The 24,434-nt window shown below is 34.7% G+C and overlaps 2 protein-coding genes across 3 annotated transcripts; one reads left to right on the top strand and one right to left on the bottom strand.

Annotated features, from left to right (window-relative positions):
* The first annotated feature begins 6,120 nt into the window (after positions 1–6,120).
* Positions 6,121–11,685, top strand: LOC119836476. 2 transcript variants are annotated; one of them, XM_038361810.1, is made up of 9 exons: positions 6,121–6,131; positions 6,663–6,789; positions 7,394–7,461; positions 8,163–8,289; positions 9,094–9,209; positions 9,639–9,842; positions 10,206–10,336; positions 10,962–11,091; positions 11,588–11,685. In XM_038361810.1, the coding sequence occupies exons 2-9, from the start codon at positions 6,776–6,778 to the stop codon at positions 11,644–11,646; spliced, it is 849 nt and encodes a 282-aa protein (XP_038217738.1). In that variant the 5' UTR covers positions 6,121–6,131; positions 6,663–6,775; the 3' UTR covers positions 11,647–11,685. The 2 variants fall into 2 exon arrangements, with proteins under 2 accessions (XP_038217738.1, XP_038217736.1); XM_038361808.1 differs by lacking the exon at positions 6,121–6,131 and having other exon boundaries at positions 6,434–6,789.
* Positions 11,686–16,383: 4,698 nt separating this feature from the next.
* On the bottom strand, positions 16,384–24,205 carry LOC119836467 (CTD small phosphatase-like protein 2). The gene is made up of 11 exons (XM_038361795.1): positions 23,708–24,205; positions 22,550–23,620; positions 21,959–22,138; positions 21,473–21,538; positions 20,971–21,072; positions 20,321–20,413; positions 19,740–19,838; positions 19,166–19,314; positions 18,591–18,696; positions 17,677–17,784; positions 16,384–17,046 (listed from the first exon to the last, which is right to left on the bottom strand). Exons 2-11 carry the CDS (start codon positions 23,594–23,596, stop codon positions 16,981–16,983), a joined length of 2,016 nt encoding a protein of 671 aa, XP_038217723.1. The 5' UTR covers positions 23,597–23,620; positions 23,708–24,205; the 3' UTR covers positions 16,384–16,980.
* Between the last annotated feature and the right edge of the window lie 229 nt (positions 24,206–24,434).

Below are 24,434 nucleotides of genomic sequence, written 5' to 3'. Positions count from 1 at the left end.
CCCAGTATGAGGTAATAAACACATAAAAGTACAGTACAATTACCTGCCCATTTTTTGAAGTCAGTTAAAAATGACGGTAGATGAAAATGTTATAACGTAAAGAAATAACAGTAGTAGGAATTTAGCGAAATTAGCTTGGCGCCCGCGGCTTCGCCCGTTTATATTTACACTAGCTTTTGTCTGCGGCTACGTACGCGTTAAATTCGTAGTAATTTAATAGATGTTATTATCCATAAAGACCTTCCTCTTTATTCGTTCTATCTATTAAAAAGAAAACCCGTCATAATCCGTTGCGTAGTTTTAAACACTTAAGCATACATAGGGACATATGGACAGATAGAGAAAGTGACTTTGTTTTATACTATGTAGTGATTTAAAATCTTGGGGTCTTCACATAGCTGCCGTTCCCTTATGTTTAATCTGATGTCGTAATCAACGTTAAAAAATCTTTTTATCGTTACTACAATGGTATTAAAAAAAAAATTGGCGTCAAAAATCATTATATAGTTTTTTTTTATATACTCAGTGTCAATCTCAAAGCTAAGACGAATATATTGAGATCGCATAAAAATACGACAAGCCGTTTAGACTCTAGGGCGTGCCAAAGAAACATACATAATTATATACTCACGAAAACCGCTTCGCTCTTTCTGACGCAGTCGGGTAATAAACTACTATAAATCGAAGCAACTACTCCGTGTTGCAAGTTACAAAAATAACACGTTACACCGTGCGGTTGCCAATATTAAAAATCATTTATCTTACTACCGCCATATAAATTGGGCGGCGGTAAGCAAGACTGTGACATTATGGTACACTTATTTATGTTTTTATTACCCGTACATATATCTGTTTTGCCTATTTTCATTCTCTCAATCTTTCGTTTTCGCAATAATTATCTGTCTCCATTCTAAGAATCATCGAAATTGGTTTAGCCGCTTTGTCATGATAAACCGCTTCGTACATATGTGAGCTTATACTAAAAATACTGATAAAAATTATTACATAAACATGGTTTAATCTCGAATTATCGACCTAAATAAGTATTTAAACGTTACTTGACCAGTTAATTAATGAATAAGCCTACAAGAAATAGTAAAGTATATATTGAGCAGTTGAAAATAACTTGGAACCTCTAAAGATAACCTTTTTATGAACACAAATTTTAATAAAGCTTTCTAAAAGATGAACACTTGTATATTATTTAACTTAATTTTACGTTCTATTCTTACATTTGCAAATAATTGTCACACTCTTGTATAACTTCGGCCATTATTCATATTTCATAGAACCTTGTTAGATAAATAATATAAATTGATGATTTATAATTATTTAGTTTGTATTTTTATATAGGTAGAAATAATAAAATTTCTAAAAATAATAAGTTAAATTTTCTTTGCACTATTTTTTTATAGGGAAACACCAATATTTTTACTCTATCATAGATAAAAAACGTATAATTTTAATACAAAACAAAATTATGGAAATTTGTAGACTCGCGTTTTAAATATGACAAATTACTTAAGAATTCTAAAAATACATCATGAATTAATCATCTCCCTATTTCAAAACATAAAATAACAATAGTCATAGGGCTAGAATTGTTATTAAAATAATCGTGGGTATATCAAAAACATTTGTCATTCTATTGGCAAAACCAGCGTATTAATTTTATATCGATTCAAATAAAGAACCTCATTTTCACGTTAACGCAGCTCGAGTCAAGATGTTTCCCGCCAAGTCATATTTTTTAAAAGTGCTATCGTCGTTTATTTTTTTTGTTCCCTGTCTGGCCAGCTACAATGAACAATACAGAGGTTAGTATTTTTTATTTGATTATAATATAATTAATAACGTAAATGTAGAATGCTTGAAATCAACTTATTTCTTGGCGACACGGCCACGTGTCATTAGCCAAGTTGACTAAAGAGTTTACAAATTTTAAGATAATAGAATATTTTATTTTTATTAAGCATGATTATTTGTTTTAATTCATTATATGTAACATTATTATTGTTTAATTAATTACAAATATTATTTCGAATAAAATTATCTAAGTTCGAAAGCTCCCTCATCTTTAATATAATTTTAAAGGAGACATTTCTTTGCAATTTCTCAGAGAATAGGCTGGGTTATTCGGTTAAAATCGGGGTAGTTAGGTACATATTAGTAACATGCCACGTGTCTTTTTGCGTGTCATTGTAATATTACTAAAGGTAGCTAATATCAAAATTTTATAATATTATTTTTACTTTAAATATGAATAGTATTTAAAACGCTTAATAAAACACATATTTTTTATGTTTTGGAATGACCGTTACAAGCTTTCACCACTTCAGAGATTCTTATTATGTATTCAAAAACGTTTTAGATTACAATGAAATGATATAAGCATGATAAAGAATGCAATAAATACGTATCTACTTTCGAAAATGTACCATAAATAATGAGGGTGGTTTTTTTTACTGTAGAACGCCGCCTACCGCCATCTTGTTTTCTTTAAACTGACGACTTTTTTTTTCAAGAATTGTTTTTTAAATTTTCCCTTTTCAGTACCATACGCGGTTTCGGATAGATGGGAAAGTTACATATTTGATGATAGAGAATATATAGTACAAAATCTGCCAGTTGTATGGGAGAATGCAAATATTCTGTGTCGGTAAGTCGGTATTTTTTGTTCATATTCTGATAGTATCATTGTGTATAATGTGTTTGTTACATATAAGTTCTTGGTGCGTAATTATACAATTAATTTGCTTCTTTTAAGGGAGAGGACAAAAATTATATTTTATACAAATCATAGCGACCGTTTTAGTTATAAATGTTGGTTAATTTAATAGGTCAAAATATACGTGGCTATTTATAATTTTTTTGTTATTTTTCTTTTCTTTCTGCGCGTTTTAAATATAATTTTACTTTTATACCGTACTAAGTACCTACGTAATATTATAATTATCTATACTTCTATACTAATATTATAATGCTGAACAGTTTGTTTGTTTATTTGTTTGAACGCGAAAATCTCGGGAACTACTGGTACGTTTTGAAAAATCTTTCAATTTTATATAGCCCATTTATTGAGAAAGACTATGGCTATATACCACGGGCGGGGACGGGGACGGGGAGTGGTTTGTTTCATGATAGAATAAACGTACGTTTTTTTCTTAATTGCTTATTAATATAAATTAATTAATATAATGTAAATAATGTTATAATGACAGAAATAAGATTTGAAGATTTTAAATAAAAAAAAACATCTGCTTCGGTGAGCCCGGGATTTAATGAAGATTTAGAATCTGGATTCCTCCCCAAGGGTTGTCGGTGACCTGTTATTTGCAGAACATTGTTTTTTTGTTGTTTTTTACGAATTATTTAAGAATACTGTGAATTGTTTTTAATTATTATTCATTATCTTTTACCCCACAGGGGTCACCACAATGGGACACTAGCGATTATTGATACAAGAGAAAAAGCCGAATTTCTTGCTGAAGCCCTATCAGAATTGCAGTTTCGTAAGTATTTTCTATAATATTGTACTTATACTAGCTGTTTGCCCCGGCTTCACCTGTTTTCAATTGGTTGATTTTTTTGTGTAAGATCTGGTAGTTTATTAATAAATTGTTTATACGTACATTAGTTTTTTTTTCAATTTAATTATCATAAGAGTTTGGTTTATAAATTTATAGTAGTAAATATATAAGATTAAATTACCCAAATTATGTCTGAGAGACAGTCAATGCATTGTATATTAAAGAAGTCGAACGTTTTAAGATTGTGATTTCGTTTGTAAGTAATATCATCGAGACCAGCTAAGCAGTTAAAAAAAATTGTTTACACGTGTATTAAAAGGTATGTCTTAATTCTCGGTAGTAAATTTAAATAAGCTTTAAATGTTATCCGTCGTATGGTTTTATATCGTTTCGTTTCTAAGCATAAGAAAGAAAAGTTTAAGCGGCTTCAAACAAACAAAAATACAATTAAAACAAGACAATTATACAATTTAAACCAAGACATTACAATAAAAAAAAAAACAATAAATACAATTAATACAAAACAACACGAAGGTTTTGTACTATAAAGAAATTTTTATAGTTTGTGGATGACGATTCAAAAGTGCTTCTAAGATTTCATCTCATATTTTCCTTTTTAAGGTAGCTTAATTGAGTAAAAGTTTGTTATATTATAATCATAAAACCTATAATATCGATGGTAGTTTTCATTAGTATAGTGGGGTGCTTATTTGTTGCTTGTTATCAACGATTTTATGACACGATTTGGGCTAGCTCGCACCAGGGCAGTACCACACCCCCACAGAAGGCCAGCATGAAATAGTAGAATACTACTGTTTCGTACAGTGACTGGGAGAACCCGGGGCCCGTTTCTTTCCCCACCCTATCCAGTCCATTCCTTTTTTCCAGTCGCCAATCCTTTCCTTATTCCTTACTCCTTAAATGCGGGCTGCGTATTCCCAGAGACACTCTCTGTACGAATGTTCATGGGCGGTGGTGATCGTTTACCATCAGGCGAACCACCAGCATAGCTGCCCGCTATTATCTAGATTCATTTATACTAAGGTAGCTGAATTTCTGAAAATTGGATGCGGCAATTTTAAGGTGGAATTAATCGGTAAGATACCGCAGGTTTTCGGATATCTACAGAGTACAGACCACAGGAAAGAAAATCTGTAAAGGCGTTAAAAATTTTTTTCTCTTGCACCCAGACGCGTTCTACGGTATTTAACTAAATGTTTCAAAGCTGGATAATATATAAAGTTAATTTACAAATGTCTCGTATCACTTGCGTCTAGGTGCGGCTTTGTAAAAACAACTTTAAATAATTCGCGTAAGGTTGAATTTGAAAAACTGTACGCTTAAATCATAAATATAACTTCTTAGGTACAATTGGTAAGTATAGTATGTTAGTTTTAATGCCCCTTCAACCTCAAACATTTATTCATTCAATTAGACTTATATATATTTGAATCGTCATAAAATCTTTATAATTTCTAAAGGTAGTCTAATGTAGTAAACATTGTAGCGATAGAGTCAGTGTGGGTGGGCGCCCGACGAGGGTCCGCGGACGACCCGGAAGGGTACCGCTGGGGGCATGGCGTGGAGCTGCGGCGCACCGCTGCGGACGTGCTGCACTCGGAGCTGGACGCGGCGGACGATGGACGGTTTCCGGTGGTGAGTGGGGAGTTAGTTGCTTACCGACTGTGACTAACTAGAAGACAGTGACTGTTATTTAGTAGCCGTGACTTAGTGACAGTTACTTCATGAGTGTGGATTAGTGACTGCGACTAAATGTCTATGGATTAGTGACTGTGACTTAGTGGCTGTGCCATAGTGACTGCGACTTAGTGACTTAGTGACCGTGACTTAATGGACTATGGATTAGTGACTATGACATACTGACTGCGACTTAGTGACCGTAACTTAATGGACTATGGATTAGTGACTGACTTAGTGGCTATGACGTACTGACTGTGACTTATTGACCGTGACTTATTGGTTGGTGGTGATGGGTGGTTGTGATTGATGGGTGTTTGATCCTGTTGTGTGACTAGCGTGACAGTTACGCAAGTAATCTACCATTTAATTGTAGTGCGGCACTCCGATAGATGCTAATTATGAGTGGAGGTTTCCTATGGTGAGTGAATAAGGACAAATTTGGTTATTGATTTCGGCTGTGACTTATCAGAGTTAGATGTTCAATCGTAGGAGCATAACTTGGTAGTTGAATACAGAAATTGCATAGGTCAATGATAGAATTGTTTGCAAAAAATTTGAATTTGTGTGTTCTATCTTTTTACATTAGAGCCAGTGAAGTATTCGCTTCCCCAGTTTCAGAGATTTGTCGTAGCATTTAACACATAACTAAAAATGCTTTTAGCTTATTATTCGCAGTCTAAAATGCATAGATATTACATACCATTCAATTATATTTACATTTTCTTCTTTTTCATAAGTGCATCAAACATTATAACATTTTTCAACAGTGGTTAAACCGCACGCATATACCAGTGCCCGAGGGGGGCGCGGATTGCGTAGCGTTGGAAAGGGTGAACCACGACAAGCCTGTGTTTTTGGACTTGCCCTGCAATCTGGAGAGACCTTTCGTGTGTGAAAAGGGTAAGGCGAAAGATTTCCTTACTACGATAACTTGTAATATGTAACTATCTAACGGTGACAAAAACGATTTTAAAATCGATCCAGCAGTTTCACCAGTTAGCACGTACGAACAAACGAACATGTGAGCAAACACACTCTCACTTAAGTTTTATATTATTCATCCATCCATTTACCCCGAATAAGACCACTGTTCGACATAGGCTACCCCTAAAATGTGCCACAATTTTATGGTATTAATTAGATCTATAGTAATTATTATATAGCTGAAGAGTTTGTCTGTTTGGTTAATTGCGCGTATCTCCGGAACTACTGGTCCGATTTAAAAAATTCTTACAGTGTTCGATAGCTCATTTATTGACAAAGGCCCTGGGCTACATAACATCATATACTACGTGTGTGCAACCGTAGGACACAGCTAGTATTCTATAATCCAAACATCGGACATAGTTCACACACGACACAATTGTACACATGACATAGATGACATGTATCTAGACATGTATCTATATAGACATGTATCTCTCGCGGCAGACGCGCAAACGCAGGTGCGCGTGCGCGAGGCGGGCGCGGTGCGCTGCGGCGGCGGCGCCTACCGCGTGTTCGGGGGCCGCCTCGACTGGCACCAGGCGGCCGCTTTCTGCGTTATGAACAAGATGACGTGAGTATAATGGGGGGAAATTTGGGATTTAGGGGCTACGATCGGGAGAGGATGGGGGATGGGGGATGGGCTACTTTTTGAGTGGGTAAATTATAATAACAATAATACCGGCCACTATGACGTGGACGTGAGAGTGGAGTGGAAGGAATTGTGGGATATAAGGGATTACTTTTTGCGTTTAAATTATATAAGTTAGTATTGACATATTCTCTGTATCTATTATTTAATGAATCTTTTATATATAAAACTTAGAGTTATAGTTTCACAAGGTTTCCTCCCGCGGCTTCAGAAGGACTGATCACCTATTAGTCCGTAATGAAAATCGATCAGTGAAACAGATGTACATCACCTCCCCCATACCCCACTTGGGGACACGGGACTTCACATAGCGAATACTTTATAATATGGGTATTACCACCTGTATTTGTTATTCTACGATTTAGATGATAAATTAATCCCATCTTTTGATATTGATCTAACATTAATAAGTTGTTTATTTCTAATATTTGTCTGTTTTACAGATTTAAAGGAAAATGTCATAAATTTCTATCTATATGTGTGTGCTACTTGTTTTCTTTTTATAATTTTTTCGTTTATATTACAGGTTAGCAAACATCGGATCTATGAAGTGTTTGAAAAAATTGGGCCTGACCATGTTAAAATCACGACCAAGTACGTATTTGACTTGTTATAATTTGAAAATTTGATAAGTGTCTAGAAGATGTTAATGAAGAATGAAGACGTGAAGTTACACTTCTAGCTCGAGTTTGATTTTAGATTTGTTTAACAAAGTAGGTAAAGTAACTACTGTGAGTTTGAAATACATAATTCTTACTTCTAACGACATTTAACTTCTTTTCAAACTGTTATAGTGAAAATCAGTTATTGAGTTTGAGAGAGGACTTGAGTAGTAAAATTTAAATATAGCTTTCAGTGAGAATCTGAATTGATCAACTCTCCTTATTGCCAGAAATATGATATAATTGAGTAAGTCACACATTTTTTCAACCGACTTCAAAAAAGGAGTGAACCGATTTTTTTTTAAGGTTTTTTTTTTATTTGAAAGCTTCTTTCGGATTTGAGTATGGATTAGAGTGAGGATTTGAGTTAGTATTTCACTAAGGGTTTAAGTAAGGATTTAAGAAACGATTTGAGTAATGATTAAGAAAGAATTTTAGTAATGTTTTGAGTAAGAATTTGAGTTAAAATTTAATTTGATATGAGTGAGTATTTGAATAAGGATTTGAGTTAGAAATTGAGTAATAGTTTGAAGTAGATATTAAGTAATGTTAGGATTTGAGTAAGTATTTGTGTACGAATTCGAATTAGGATTCGAGTTCCTAGATAGGATTTGAGTTTCCGCGTGTGTACAGGTATAGAGGGCGCGTGGGTGGGCGCGCGGGGCAGCGAGGGCCGCTGGGAGTGGCTCGACACCGCCAAGAGTATATTCGAGTCCAACGGCCTCGCTCCGGGGGATTATGGAGTGTGGCCGCCCATGAGGTGATTATTGGGGGAATTCATACAAGTGATTATGGGGAAATTCATTTAATTGATTATGTGAAAATATGAAAATATATGTAATTAAATTTTATAAATTGAATTTAATGTAATTAGTCGGTATATGAAAAGAAATCACCCATGCAAATTGAAATGAATTTTAATTGTATAATTTATGTTAATGAAATCAAATTAATTTATATGAAATGAAATAAATGGAATGATAAAAAAATCGTAATTAATGACTTGAATGAAATTCATTGCAATAGAATTAAATGATATTAATTTTATTTACTAAACATATACAGGGTGTCCCACCGATGGTGTATATACTCAATGGTACTTATAGTTTTGCAAACTCTGATTACGAGAAAAAGTTAAACAAAAATACGACGCATAAAAACTTCTTTTTTTTTAATCTATGTTTACATCGCTAGCTTCGATCAGCCGGCATATACATTCATAGACTTTGTGCCTCTGAAAACATAATCTTAAACATAAGTATGCGTGCGGGTGGCAAAAGTGGACGGGTGGCCAGTTAGGTGTGTATACATACAGTAAAAAAGTGCATCGAAGATTTTAATTTAATCAGGGTATAAATACTAAAGTTCCATTGGGCATCATCTAGGACACCCTGTATACATATATGGAATTCCTTGTAGTCACAATCTTAGTTATCGCAAAGGAAGCGTACTGTTTTTAACACTTTTAAATTAACTCTTTAAATAATCTATTATAATAATAATACATAATATATTGATATTCTTATTCAAAATAAATTATAATCCCCCACTTCATACACAATAGAGACTCGTCAAACGTAAAGCAGAGCGGGTGTCTGCAAATCGATAGGCACGAAACGAAAAGTCCTATTTTTATGGAGGCGAGATGCGAACGGAAAATGCAGTTTATTTGTTATAGAGGTGAGTTTAATTTGAATAGTTGTTTGTAGTTGTAATTTATAACCTTTATTGGAGTAAGCATTTATTTTTATGCAATATGAGTTACGTCATCATAAAAGATCATCATAAAGTTTAAAACTTATATCATGGTCTTATTATGGTCGAAGGTTGCTTTAAAAAAAATTACCAACAACCAACCAAATTATCTCTTTCTTAGACAGTATACGTAAGGAAATTATATAGTCGTAGCGATCCTAATCAGGATAATAAGATGATCTAATGTTTCTTCGCCGATAGTTGATAAATTCGTCCGTTTAATTAGGATTGCCAGCTAGCAGAAAAAACCACTGAACTACTATATTTCGAATAAATTTCCCCACTCAGCTACCACTACTACTCTTTTTCGACTAATTCAATTATATGACTAACTATGCCTTAAAAACGTGCCAGCTTTCCACCAAGTAATGCCAGCGCGCAGGACGACAATACCTCCGATCAGCGATGACAACTACTACTACATATTAGTGCGGCAAATGTTCACATGGCAACACGCGTTCGAAAACTGCCGAGCCATGAACGGGTCGTTGGCCGGCTTGGACAATAATGATGTTATGATTGAATTGCTGTTGGCTATGGGAGAGAACAAGGATGAGCGTGAGTCGCTTTTTATGCAAATTCATTCACTCGTTCGTCGTTGCATTCATTCATTTATATATTAATTCAATCAATCATTATTCTATTTTATCATTACTTACACTCCGACTCATTTGCTCACTCACTCACACAGTCGAGTGAGTGTAATGAACACTGAGTTGATTTTTTAATGTCAATTAATTCACTCATTCGATCATGCATTTATTCATTGTCATTTATGTAATTGGTTATGTATTCTATCATAATTAGAGTAGTGTTAGCTTGGTTAAATGACCAATTTCGAATTCAAAGATAGATGCTCGTCCCAGCTCAGAGTTTATAAAGACAAAAATAAATGAAAATTTGATATAATTGACATTTCAGCGGTGGAACACATCTGGGTAGCGGGACGGTTGAACGTGACACGTGACGCGAACGACGCGCTCGTATACACGTGGTACAACCCCAACACGGGCAAGCTCATACCCGGCCCCAAGGACGGCGACGGGCTGTTTGTGAGTATAGAATTAACCGACGCCGAAGTTTTGACAAATATAACCGTCAGTTTGTGAGGAAATAAATATCCGACTTCTAAGTCAAAACCAACTGTCATCATGATGTTGATGATTAAAAAGAATCGTAAAAATTAGTTCATGCCTCAGTTATGAGATGACATAATTAGATGGGACAAATTTAAATGAGAGGCACCAGCTGTCAATTAAAGATTGTTATAATAAGTTTACATAGTCTTCAATTCTGTTAAAATGTCTCAATAAGGGTCCATATCCTTTTCCTTACCCAGTCATTTCCTTTATTCCTCTCGTCAATTCATTATTTCCTTTCCAATTGAAGTAGGGAATCCATTTGAAGAGGCGTTCGGTCCACACGACCTTACGCCTCTCCAAATATCCTTGGGCGGTGGTAGCGCTTACCATCAGGCGACCCACCGGGTCAATTGCCGACGGTGATTTAAAAAAATTGCGTATGTCCTTTTCCTTACCCTTCCCAGTCCTTTCCTACATTCCTCACGTCAATCCACTATTTCCTTTCTAACCACGGGCGGTGGCAGCGCTTGCCATCAGGCGATCCACCAGCTCCATTGCCTACATAAAAATCAATGTACACTGTTGCGGTGCGCAGACGCCGCCGTGGCTGGGCGACGAATTCGCGGCGTCGAGTGCTTGCCTCAACCTGGACCGCGCCGCGCACCTCGCCGCGCTCGCCTACGGGCTGCGCTGCGACACGCCGCAGTACTCCGTCTGCGTTATCGGTGAGCGGGGGGGAAAGGGAGGGGGGGGGGGGTTTGGTTAGGCGAGCGTGTTGATAGGGATTTATTGGGGAGGGTAGAGTAGTGTTAGTTAAGGGGAGGGTGTAGAGATAAGGGTTTACTGAGAGGGATAGTAGAGGGGGTGTAAAGGGAGGGTGTAAAGATGGGAATTTATTGGGAGAGGGGATAGGTGACGGGTTTGTTAAGGGGAGAGTGTAGTGATAAGGGTTTATTGGGAGAGAGATAGCAGGGGGTTTGTTAAGGGGCAGTTGTAGAGATAAGGGTTAATTGGGGGTATAGGAGTTTTAATTGTTGAGTTTTAATTACTTAGATTTCAATACTTCAATTTACTTGTTAAAACAATCAAATATATAATAGTAGTAATTTGTCAAATACAAACAAACAGATATTAAAAAATAAGAAAACTTGAAATTTTGTTTTCCTTCAAAGGCAACTTTTTAATGTTTATATAAACTCTTTAAATATTTCCTTTTTACAGAAAAATCTGTGAAGGCCGGACCTACAGAACCTACATTGACCGAAGAAACGACCCAATAATTATAAATAATTTTATGTATATTTTAATTTTATCAACGAATTTTTTATTAATTATTATTTGATTATTTTAATACAATTTTATTACACGACAATGTTTTTTATTAAACCTTCACTATTTGTATTATTTTTGACCTTCGACCAACCTCCTTGGTACAGTGTTTAACGCGTGAGCGTAGAACCGAGGGGTCCTGGGTTCGATTTTCCGGTCGCACGCACAATAAAAAAAAACTTCTCGGTCTGGCAGGAAACATAAGGCTGATCACCTACTTGTCCATAAAAAATAATTAATCGATCATTGAAACAGATGTATATCATCTGCCCCTTAACCAGTACACGGGGGACACGGGACTTCACTTATTTATATTATTTTACTTCGACTTACAGACTTATAACATAGAATGCATATTTATAAAGCCGAGTTTCCTTGTACATTGTACATCAAAACTTAAACAAACGGAGATAAATAATTACATTTACCAAGTACTATACTACGATCAACGGCCTTATCACTGTGCAGTGATCTCTACCAGCCAAACCGCATCGAGAAAGGTAAAAGAAGCGAAACACGTAGTAAAACACTTTTTATAATTTATAATCCCTCCTCCTTTTTCGAAGTCGGTCAGTCACCGTAGGAAGTAAATAAAACACAAATTCAGTACATATTTTATTTTAATAAACGATTATATTTAACGATACAGCTACCTACAGTTCTAACTACTTTCCCTTATCTAATACACGAAATGTTAGGCACCGCGCATCCGAATCATCAACTTAAAAATAACTGCCTTTTATCAAATTAATCACATTAAATACCATCTCATATCATTAAAACGCAAAGTCACAACATATTTAAAATCGTATTTAATTTCAACTTAACAAACAAGATAAAAAATATTAACCTACCTTTTTATATTCGGTTAAAAAGGACAAGTCCTAAAAAATTTGAAATAAATACGACTTTTTTAATTATATTTTTAGTTGTATTGATATAAATGGATCACTACCGAGTCTATTGATAACTCTTAAACCGATATAATCTTATATTGTTATTCCAACTGACAGATAAGCTAACCAGGACATATCCAGAAGCTGTGCAACTGTATATATTTGTTTATCATTTGATTTCAATAACATGAGATGGTATTACAAGAAAAATTTAACTCAGTCGCTATTTATTCAATTTAGAGCCTTTTTTTAGCTATTCATAGGAGCAGTATTTTTGTATTCATAAAAAATAACGGGTTTTATACAGGAACAAAATTATTAAAGTCAAAATTATTAAAGAATTTGTAAATACTCGGATACCTCCAGAAGGAAAGCACCCGGTCTTTTGGAAGGCTTCCGTGGGGACACAGATCCAACACGCAGAGGCCCTTTAGAGAATTTTATGTGTTGTGGGACACCAGCCGCAGCCTGCCCATGTCTGCACTATAGAGCTACAGCCCTGGGCAGTCCGCGGCCGATGTAGTACTATTGCAAAAATGGAACAAAACTGGGCTATGGAAAGTGGGTGTTCGATGGATTGGTAGGTTGGGGTCTATGGGAAACTATGGGCGTCTGCCTTTTCAACTTCAAAATATTTGAAAAATAGTGGCAGACGGTGACTTGCCAGTTCGGTCGATGGGCTCCCAAAAAAGTTACCTTAAATGGCAACAAGTGGGCAACACCAGCTGACTGGCTAGGGGTGCACCTCGCCGCAAGGTGCCCTACGGGTGAATTATTATTAATTATTACATTACAGCGAGCATGATCACGGGGAGACTTGAGATATTGCATATCTTGAAGGTCATACGAATGATAATATAATGAATCATTAATGAAATATAAAATCATAAATAAAATCCGTTAAATTCTAAATGTATATCGCACCCTTTAAAAATCACAATGTAAAAATAATTGTTCGAGAAAAAACGCATGATTAGATCAAAAATTTAAATTATTTAAACGGAAGAGATATCGTATCTATATACATAATATTAAGTTTTGTCCACTTTATACATAAATAGTCTACTTATAAAATAAATCAATTAAATATAATTCAATAATATGACATGATAAAATAATGTGACGCTTGTTTGACGAGAGATGCTGAGAGATTTATAATAAGAAAAATAAACATTATTTTAAGTTACTCGATACAGGCCATACATAAGAATTAACGGATTTAAATCGTTAAAACACACTTTTAATATTTAAATAGGGAAAAAAGAGTCTTTTGGAAGATTTCAAATTTCTCTGTTCTAGCTAAATTATAGAATTTTCTATATTCTTTAAATTTCGATATTTTTATGATAAATAACACATCTAGAATGAAGAATGAACTCTGAGAAAGAATATTGAATTACAAAAACCTATAATATGTTATGTTATCCTAATGTTTCTGAGTAAAATGTAGCATAAATATAGGTAGGTGGCGATCTCTACCAGGCAATCCTTGAAATAGAAGGAAATAAATAACTAAACGCGAGTGAGCAAGAAACATGTGATAATAAAATATTTAAGTCCGTTAATTCATTTTAAAAAATATATAAGTGCCAACCCGCACTTGGCCAGCGCGGTGGATTATGGCTTGAAACCTCATAGGAGTCCTGTGTCCCAGCAGTGGGAAAATATATGGGCTGATGATGCTGATGATGATAATGATGATGATGATGATGATGATGATATGAGCAAACATTCATTTGTATAGAAAATAAAATAACTGCCCCCATTATTACAGATATATTCCAAATAAAAATATTATATATACCTCAGATACTCTTTCGCATATATTAGGCTGAAGTGAATATTTAGGCTGTTCTTATTAAGACAATAAATACTACATTAAAACTGTTTTGTGCTCAGAAGATTGTGATAGATCTAATTATAATTGAACCAAAACAACACAAAACAGACAAAAAACAAATGTTTTATAAATAAAATTATATAAAAAAAAATCAATCAAACAAATATTGATAAATATATCATATTGAAATGTAGAATGCATGAGATTTATGAATCTATACAAGAGTATTCATCTTAATTTTTATATTTTAAACGACTCTCTCAATAAAAACACATATGGGAATACGGAATTTAAAAAAAAAAGTATTCGATGCTTATAAATATTTATCACTAGACCGTTTCTGATAGGACTTGAAGGTATAAATAGCTGCCAGCTGCTAGCCGGTAAAACGATGTCGCAAATGCAATAAAATCGTGTATTTACAGTCAATAACAAATGCAATTATATTTTTTTTTTTTTTATACATACATAAATAACATACTAGCCGTACGCCCGGGCTTCTCCCGTGGTACATATATAGCCTATGTTCTGAGAAACAGGTCTTAAATTATTTTATTTTGGTCAATCTCAGGAACTGCTGGACCTATTTCGAAAAATTCATTCGTAGTTTCATATGATCTCTTCAGTGCTATAGGCTATATGTGTAGCTGGGGCGAAGCCGGGGCGTACAGATAGTATATTTTATATATTTTAATAAAAATCTGACTGCATAAAAAAACATGGATGATGTTTATGAATCTATTCTATTATTATTATTAAATATTTTTGTTCGATACCATCACTAAATACAGTCGAAAAATACTTAAATAAATATGAAATTTAAAAAAACCGGGGACTGCATTTAAAAAACATTTTAACCTAAAAAATAGGCGGCAATACGATCGTGAGGTGAACAGTAAAAAAAAACTTCTTAAAATATAAAACACAATCATAATCGACGCAGTATGATAAAACAATTTTATTACTATTATTATTATATAAAGAATTATACTTAATAATATTCATACATACAATTCAAGCCTCTATAATTAATTATATTTTATTTATAATAAAACATTATCTACCTACTTGTAGTACATTTTATAATAAAATAGCCAAATCCGGGGTATAAAGTTGTAGCACTAGTTTAACAAATAAACACCAAACCATTATTTCATTGATTGTTAATTAAATATGTTACCATTACAACAAAATGGGTGAACAATTTTGGATGGCAATGGGACATAGATTATAACTGGGAACAATATACTTCAAATTAACTATTTTTTTTTTACAATACTATACTGGGATGTGTTCCAATTTTCACAATTTCTATAACACATGAAATTAAATATACATGTATGAAAATAATATTATATTTATTTATATTGATTATTATTATATATTTAAGCTAAAAAATAAAAAAAAAATCATGAAGTTAATTTTCTATTTAAAACGTTTAAAAAACCTACAAAAAAAATGTGAAAAAAAAAACCAACGATTCAACTTTACACCCCGAAAAAAAAAACCATATAATTCAATAAAATATAAAATTATTGCTATATCTATGAGAATACGCGTAATTTTAATAATATCGTCACATTAACAATAATAATAATAATCTTAAAACATCTTAAAACAATAAATGGACGTTAAAAATATAGGATAAAAATTATATTTCATAAATATTCCTTCATTATAATTATTTATATAAAATAAAAAAAATACTAAACAAAATAAAATGTAAAATATAAAAAAAAATCTATATAGCTCTTAGGCTAAAGAGCTGTGACGGTACAGTCGTTGAAAAATATGCTTTTTATATAGAGAAAAAAAAGGATTCTCTTCACTTGTGCCTTTTATTGCCGACTTAGGGTGAAAATTATAATTGTATTTAATTTAAACAATAGTAAAATATAATTGATTATATAACGCAGTAACATTTGGAATATTTAAAACAAATCCCTCAATTTTTCATGTCATTGCAAATAATGCTATGTTATAATAAATAATGTTGCTTTGTAAACAACATTCACAACTAATTTAACATATCTTATTATCTTAGCCACTTTTTTCAAACATACATAATCAAGAAATAAATACACACTATAATAAATCCGCGAAAAACAACACAAACTTATATCGTTAAGTAACAAAAAAAAAAAAAAAACTCTTTTTCCACCGACTGTACGCACACTATAACATACGCTATAAAAAAAGAAATAAAAAAAAAACAACGCACAATAATCACAGATTATTAAAAAAACTCCGCCAATTTTAATACTTTTAAATGCCAATTGTATAAATAACGTCACATCGTCTAAAATTTCACGTCATATCTATGTATTTATGATTTTTTCTATAATAATTTAAATTCAAATACATAGCGTGAGCAAAAAAAAATGTGTTCCGACACACCTTTGACCTTTTACGTTTTTTTATATGCACATATTTCAGGCGGATGGTGAAACGTACCGACTTGAAAAAAGGTTAATAATCGTCAATTTTTTTTCTTTTTGTATCCAAACACATTTTTTATTCAGAGATATACGAATGTATAATTGTATATTTTAATCAGGTGGTAAATAGCTGAACAGTTTGTACTTATCGCGTATGTACGGCCGCACGTCGTCCTTCTGCAAGCGAGACACACATTCGTTTTATATATGTACACAAACAAACATACAAATTCCTACTAATATTACAAATGCGAAAGTAACTCTTGTCTGTCTGTCTGTTGCGCTTTCACTCCTAAACCACTAAAGCGATTTTGATGAAATTTGGTATGTATATAGAACTAAACTTGGCAAAGGACATGGGATACATATTATTATCGCGTCAAAAGAGGGCAGAAGGTGTTGAAATGGGGATGAAAGTTTGTATGAAAGTTATTGTTGTTATTGTCAAACCGATTTTGATGAAATTTGGTATGAAGATGGAGCTGAACTTGGGAAAGGACATACCATACATTTAGAAGGTTCAGTCTTAGGTCTAGACCTTGGGAAAGACTATAGGCTTCTCCTTACCATGTGGTGTGATACAACCGAAGCCAAGAGCGGAAAGCTAGTCTACATATAAACCTGAATAGTTTGTTTGTTTGAACGCGCTAATCACAGCAACTGCCTGAGCAATTTGAAAAATTATTTCAATGTTACATAGCCTATATATTGAGGAAGGCTTATAGGCTATATATGTACCACAGACGAAGCCGCGGGCGGGATGCTAGTTGACTATAAGATTATTACGGGGGCATGTGCAACACTCACGGTGGCCAGGTGCTCGAGGAACGGTATCAGCTTCAGCAGCTCGTTGTCGCTCTTGTCGACGAACCAGCTGTCTATCGGGATGCCGTTCTCCAGCTGGTAGCCGAACGCCTGGAAGATTTAATCACTACATTGTATAAAACAAGGTCGCGTTTCTCTGTTCCTTATGTCCATATGTATATTTAAATCTTTAATATTACGCAACGGATAATAATGGGGTTTTTTCAAATAGATAGAGTGATTAAAGAGGAAGGTTTATATGTATAATAACATCTTATAAACTACTCCGAATATAACGCGTGCGAAGCCGCGGGCAAAAGCTAGTTTTCTATTGCAATGACCTTATATGTTAAGAAAAGCAGCCGTGGTTCAGTGGTGGAGACCTCGGATATAAAACATCCATAAGTCGGGGTTCGAGACCAGGCGAGCATGCATGCAAATAAATTGATTTCTCAATTTATGTGCACATGTAGATGACATCTCCACTGCTCGAAACGGTGAAGGAAAACATCGTGAGGAAACCGGCATGTCCTAGAATCAAAAGTTCGACGACATGTGACATCTGCCAACCCGCACTTGCCCAGCGTGGTGGATTATAGCCTGAACCCTTATAGGAGGCCTGTGTCAAAGTAGACTTTACGCATATCCACTTAAGTTGTCTAGCATTAGCGAATATATAATACTAGACGCTCGTCCCGGCTCCACCCGGATATCAAGATACCTGTTTTATCCCAATGGAGCATTTAAATGGGGATAACAGTATCCTATCACCCAAGTCAGCTCATACCCTGTCTGTATACCAAATTACGTCATAATCCGTTCAGTAGCCTCAGCGTGATTTGACGGACAAACATCCAAACAAACAAACTTTCACATTTTTAATATTAGTGTAAAGATAATGTGATAAGTGTGTTTACCTGCGGGCTATTATCGACGATGACGGTCTTGCGCAGATCCCGGCCGAGGATCGATAGATCCTTCACGTAGTTCCCGTTCACCAGCAGGCAGTGCTCACGGAACAGTCTGGAAATTTTGATACACAATTAGCTAATTAAGCATTAATTTAGATATAGAAAAATAAATGTATATATACACTTGTTCGTGATGGGTTACTTATGGTCAGTGGGGGGTTTCTCATGGACAGAGGTGGATCACTTATGGTCATTTGTGAGTCACTTATATCGTGGTGGGTCACTTATAATCAGTCGTAGGTCACTTATTAGGGGGAGTTCGTGGTGGGTCACTTATGGTCAGTGGTGGGTCACTTATGGTCAGTGGGGGTCACTTAAGGGCAGTGGGGATCACTTATAGCCAATATGAGTGACTTGAAGCCAATCGGAGTTACTTATAGTCAGTGGTGGGTCACTTAAGGACAGTGGGTGGTCACTTACAGCAAGTATGGGTGACTTGAAGCCAGTCGGGGTCACTTATAGTCAGTGGGGGTCACTCATGGTCAGCGGGGGGGTTAGGGGGTTAGGCACGGGCCACGCACCGGTACTTGATCCAGCGGCGGCGCGGGTCGAGCAGGTCGAGCAGGCGGTCGGCGTACACGCGCTTGCTCGCCGTGAACAGTATCACCTCGTAGAGGCGCGACACGCGCGACAGGAACTGCGCGAAGTGCGGCCGCGTGCGGACGAACACCTGCCGGGGTACGGGGTTCGAGGTTAAGGTGGTTTAAATACGTTTAGTACGCGTGCAAATACAAGAAATTGGTCGAGTGTTACAAAAGTATAGAGAAGGGTGTGTAGAATGATAAATATAAAAAAAAGAATGCATTAAAAATACATTTCACTAATTAAAAAACCATTGTACACACTGTAAACAAATACTTGTAAAGAAAGTGACGCTACATAATTCTACTGATTAAAGAAAAGAGGTCCATGTAATACCAAGTTGGATGTTTATTATATATTTTTTTAGTCCCTATTTAAGAGATCTTCTGTCTTACGTAATGACATAATTAGCTTACAACATATTTAAAATAAACTCATTTTAAATTACTGCTCCCTAATAATTAACTTGATAGTTGATGTAGCCGCTCGAAAAAGTAAAACATATATCCTCACTGTGTAACGGCAATCTTGAAACAGCACCGGGAAGTGGAAGCTCGCATCCGGCAACTCCTGCAGCGAGCAATGCACCAGAGTCTCGTCTAAGTCCAGCACCTGTGTGTAAGTTATCCACCTAGGTTTTAGTCTGAATTTTTTTATTTTCTATTCTCCATAATACTCAGGTACCACCACCAGGTCTTTTGGAAGGCTTACTAGAGAAGTTTTAATGTTTATAATAACAGCACTATACAGCCATGCTGATGTAGGACTATTGGGAGGTATGGAAATTTTATATTTGGGCTTATATTTTCTATTATTATTATTGGTCTATACTGCACTATTTATTAACTTTTAAAAAATGGTAGTTTCTCAATTCGAATTTCCCTTTCCTTTTTGTTTTGTTACTAAATAACAGGAAATATTAGAAAATTCAATACATGCGGTGCCTATATAGCTTATGCCATAGAACAATTTATTGAAATCCGTCCAATTGTATTTATGTGGGAATGATATCAACATACGAACAAAAAATACAATAGTTTCCCCTGAACATTATTTTAAATAATAATATATTAAGTTGATTTTGCTAAACTCACCAGGCTGAAGTCGGGGCTAGTTCTAGTCTTCAAAGGTAGGGCTGGATATCTGGCCCTGAGCGCACCGGTCGCCACGCTCTCTAGCGGCGGCAACTGAAATTTATTTTTTTGATATGTTATGTTTATTATTTAGTAAATTAAATCGCATTTAACACTGATATATGGAGAACAAATGTAGAAATCACACTTTTGATGTATTTTCGGGTGTTAATTTATTTTACTTATATGTATGCAATAAAACAATAATTTATATAATAAAATCATTTTATATAGTAATAGATTTCAATTACCAATTATGACGTCACAAAATGGCGCAGAATCGATCCTATTTTCAGTTGAATCGCATTGACTTTCGCATCTAATTGAGAACATATAATCTTGCTTGCATACCTTTTCGTGTCTTTAAAAAAAAGAGGAGGTAATCAATTTAACTTCCTTTTTTTGGGTGTGTTACATGAGAATATTGACTAGGTGAACCAATATCGATGATTCTCTTTTATATGAAAGCTGATGCCTACCCTGTGGTCCCATTTCAATTTGATCTAGTTCTGACTATACACTATCTACTAGTTCTATATACTATCTGACATTTAATGTGGAAAAGATTATTGGCTGATATTAATTATATTGAAATATTTTTGTCCACTTACCTGTTTAATAAACAGATACGGATCAAACGCTTCAGCCCAAGATGAGATCTGCTCAGCATCCACTCTCGTGCTGCACGATGTAATGACGTCCACTGCTTCTTCCTATAATATTGATAATTTCACATTAACTTACAAGTATCCTAGATTAATGACTAGCATCGCCCATTGGTACATATCTAATGGTGAAAGAAATATTTATGTCAGGTTACTTTAAATCAGTCCGATATGACATGCTTAAGGTTATATTGTTTAAGTTGATAGTGTGTTGAAAATACAATGCTAAAAATTTCATTAAATTGAAGCAATCACAAGTGTCCCATAGATATTTTATCCACAATGGTAAAATTACAGTTACTATAAGTACATTGACAAAATTAAACAATTTGAAGTACTGATTTTAGCAGTAGTAAAGACTTTTTATCAAAGTTAAGCGTGATTTAATCATTATTTTATTTATTTCTTATTTATTTCAGTCATAAAGTGTAGCAATAAAGATTCTCACCTCAATATCTGGTGTTATTTCATCATGGCATGTCAGTGAGTTTTCGTCTGTTACTATGTCAGCACTCTGTGAATAATAATTAAATTTTAATAAAAAACTTAATAATGTATATACAATAATACAGTTAAAATTAAGTAGGAAATAAATTGGACAGCTATTTATATATTTATACAATAACTTCTATATCTGATACACATATCAGTTGCCTGGATGGTTTTTTTTTATGCCTGATGGTAAGGACTCACCACTGCCCATGGACATTTGCCGAGTTAGTTACTCTGTGAATGTGTTGACGGATAGATTGGCAACAGGGATAAAAGAATGGACTTGTAAGGAAAATGATACAGGGCTTGTTATTATATTTAAGTGATTTCACAATTAGGTGTTTTAAATAAAAAATTAAACATTTTAGACTACCAATAATTTAAAGCCATTTACTTTTCTTTGATATTACATGTATAGATAATTAGTACAGATAAAACTCACCCATCCACTAGCCTCAGCAGCCAGGCTCTGACTAATCTCAGCGAGGAAGCCACTACTAGGGCTCCTAGCTGACAATGCCTCCAGGCTCTCTATGGCTGTTCCCTGATCACATGTGGAGGATATCTCACATTCAGAGTCCCTCACATAGGTCTCTTGTTCCAGAAGCGATACAAAGTCGGGCTGTTGATGAAATTATGCCAATATAAACACAAAAGTTTGTGATGTTTGCTAGTCTTTTACCCGAAAAGCACAGAACAGATTTTGTTATTACTTGGCTGTAATGTAAGTTATGTACCAGAATAGCACATCAGCTATGGAAAGCCTATATTTACAGAAAATAATTATAAGCATAGATATCACAGCAAGTTACACACTTAATGTTAGAAAAAGCGCAAAAATAACAAGGGGCTACTGAAAATCAGCGCTGCGCATTACGCGTAGCACACGCTGAGTAGATACCCTTTTTATCACCACACCGTTTAGTCATAAGTTCACTTTTTAATTTTAATTTTAATTTAACTGTAAATGTGGTGGTGATAAATAAACATTTCTTTCTTTCTTTCTTTCAATAATATTAGATAAATGTATTACCTGAACATATTTTTCATCCGTGCTCAAAAAGTCTGTACATACATCCAAGTCATCAGTAGTGGATGTAGGTTGATACATTTCCAAATCGTTACTTGACTTCCTGCGTTTCGTTAACCGTTTATCAGTTGACACTTTCCTTTGGACCTCCTCCTTATCTGTAGTCATAACCCTAGCCGCTTTATCAGCTAACAAGTTTATATCATCATCTGTTGATATGCCTTCGTTTATCAATCTCACACAGTCCAAAGCCATGAAATCATTGAGACAATCGTTTGGTAGGCACAGTTCTGTTGATTCAACATGGGCGTCGGAATCAGATTCTTCCTGTTTTGGAAAATCAACTGTTGTTGTGTGAGGCTCGTACATTGTAACATCATTATCTTCAGAGTAGCATGAAGATTCAGGCACCGTAGGCGCTTTTGGCTTAATTTTCTTTTTAGGGCTCTCATTAGTCGAACTTATGGCTATTTTGCTCAGCCGAGGTGTGGGTGTACCCAACTGTCTCACTTTGCGGATTGGCGAACTGTTTAACGATGCTGATTTTTCCGTTTTATCCATACGCCTCGTTTTCCGTGGCGAGCTCAGAGCTGATGACACAGACTCAGTCTTTCGCAGCTCACGGTTTAAAGAACTCTGCCGCAGTTGAACGCTGCGAGTTGTACGGACATCTTTGATTTTATTTTTGGCCGTTGCAGCTTTATCCTTCAATTTCACGGATATGGACGACGACACTGTGTCCTTGTTGGAACTGCGAACGACAGTTTGAAACACTGGTTTCTTTACCTCCTCCCTTTTCTTGGGCTCCATTGGCTTTTCCATTTTAGCGATTTTCGTTCTCACCGGCCGCGTTTTAACTCCTAGTGCATTCCGTTTAGACCGAGTGCAGTGTATAACAGAATCAGATGATAAAATGTTATCATCATTTAATATCTCCTTCCACTTCTTTTTGACGAATGTTTGATTCAAAGTCTTTTGTTTCACTTTAGTAACTTTTTGAGATATTCGCTTTGAGAGCCGCCGCTCACGCTTTTTACTTCTTAACCGCATTGCAATAATATGGGTCCAATTTATCTGAAATACAATTATAATTTTTTAAGCTATAGATAAATTCGACAAAATCGTTTCCTCAATAAGAATCGAACTGGATTTAGCGCTTACATGATTTGTATTGTTAGATAGTATCCTTTAAAAAATTTATGTGATATAAACGTAAATATTTATACATCACGAACCAAAGGAAACTACAATAATTTTCGTTCTCTGCTGTGCGAGAGCTTCGGCGCGGGATACTTCGCGCCTTTTTTCTTTCACTTTTCACAACATTCTTTAAAAACTTTTCTACAATTAGTACTTTACAAATGTATCTAGTAATATGAAATCACTAGCAAATATGTTTTAAATCACTTTATGTTCAGAATTATTGCGATAGAATAATCGCAAAAATAAAAAAAAGCGGCACTGGCACAGTATTGATTTATGCGCTGGGAAAGGGAAATTTGAATCACTGATGCGTGTAATTTTATTCACTTATCTAACCAGACAAATTATAATATGACGGAAACAAAAGCATAGAGCTAACAATTGGTTTAATTTGATGTTAATTTTTATTGCAGAACACAAAGCTAAACAAATGTCAAAATGGCGGCGTTCCTTTTACATCGAATGACGTGTTTCCTAAAAATCACACAGATGGCGCTACACCAAGCGCATGCGATTTGAGTGGCTATCTTTAGAATTATTCAATACAAGATAATAATCAATTAAACGCCTATTTAATTCGTTATTTGTGTACTCAATATAACATGTAGTGCATATTAATAGTAAAATATTTTTACTATTAATATGCCACAAACAGTTGAAAAAGACTTTTTGCGAATTAAATTTC

This window comes from Zerene cesonia, chromosome 24 (assembly GCF_012273895.1).
Source record: "Zerene cesonia ecotype Mississippi chromosome 24, Zerene_cesonia_1.1, whole genome shotgun sequence".
In the NCBI taxonomy this organism is placed as follows: domain Eukaryota; kingdom Metazoa; phylum Arthropoda; class Insecta; order Lepidoptera; family Pieridae; genus Zerene; species Zerene cesonia.
Note: the sequence above shows the minus strand (reverse complement) of the source record. Positions and strands in the feature narration are given on the sequence as shown.

Coding starts and splice junctions, on each gene's coding strand:
- LOC119836476 (XM_038361808.1), top strand. CDS start 6,617: ATGTATCTAGACATGTATCTATATAGACATGTATCTCTCGCGGCAGAC. Junction 6,790..7,393: donor TGCGTTATGAACAAGATGAC/GTGAGTATAATG, acceptor TTTATATTACAG/GTTAGCAAACATCGGATCTA. Junction 9,210..9,638: donor GCAGTTTATTTGTTATAGAG/GTGAGTTTAATT, acceptor AAAACGTGCCAG/CTTTCCACCAAGTAATGCCA.
- LOC119836467 (XM_038361795.1), bottom strand. CDS start 23,596: ATGCGGTTAAGAAGTAAAAAGCGTGAGCGGCGGCTCTCAAAGCGAATA. Junction 18,697..19,165: donor CGCCGCTGGATCAAGTACCG/GTGCGTGGCCCG, acceptor CAAAATTTCCAG/ACTGTTCCGTGAGCACTGCC. Junction 17,047..17,676: donor TCCTCGAGCACCTGGCCACC/GTGAGTGTTGCA, acceptor TCTCGCTTGCAG/AAGGACGACGTGCGGCCGTA.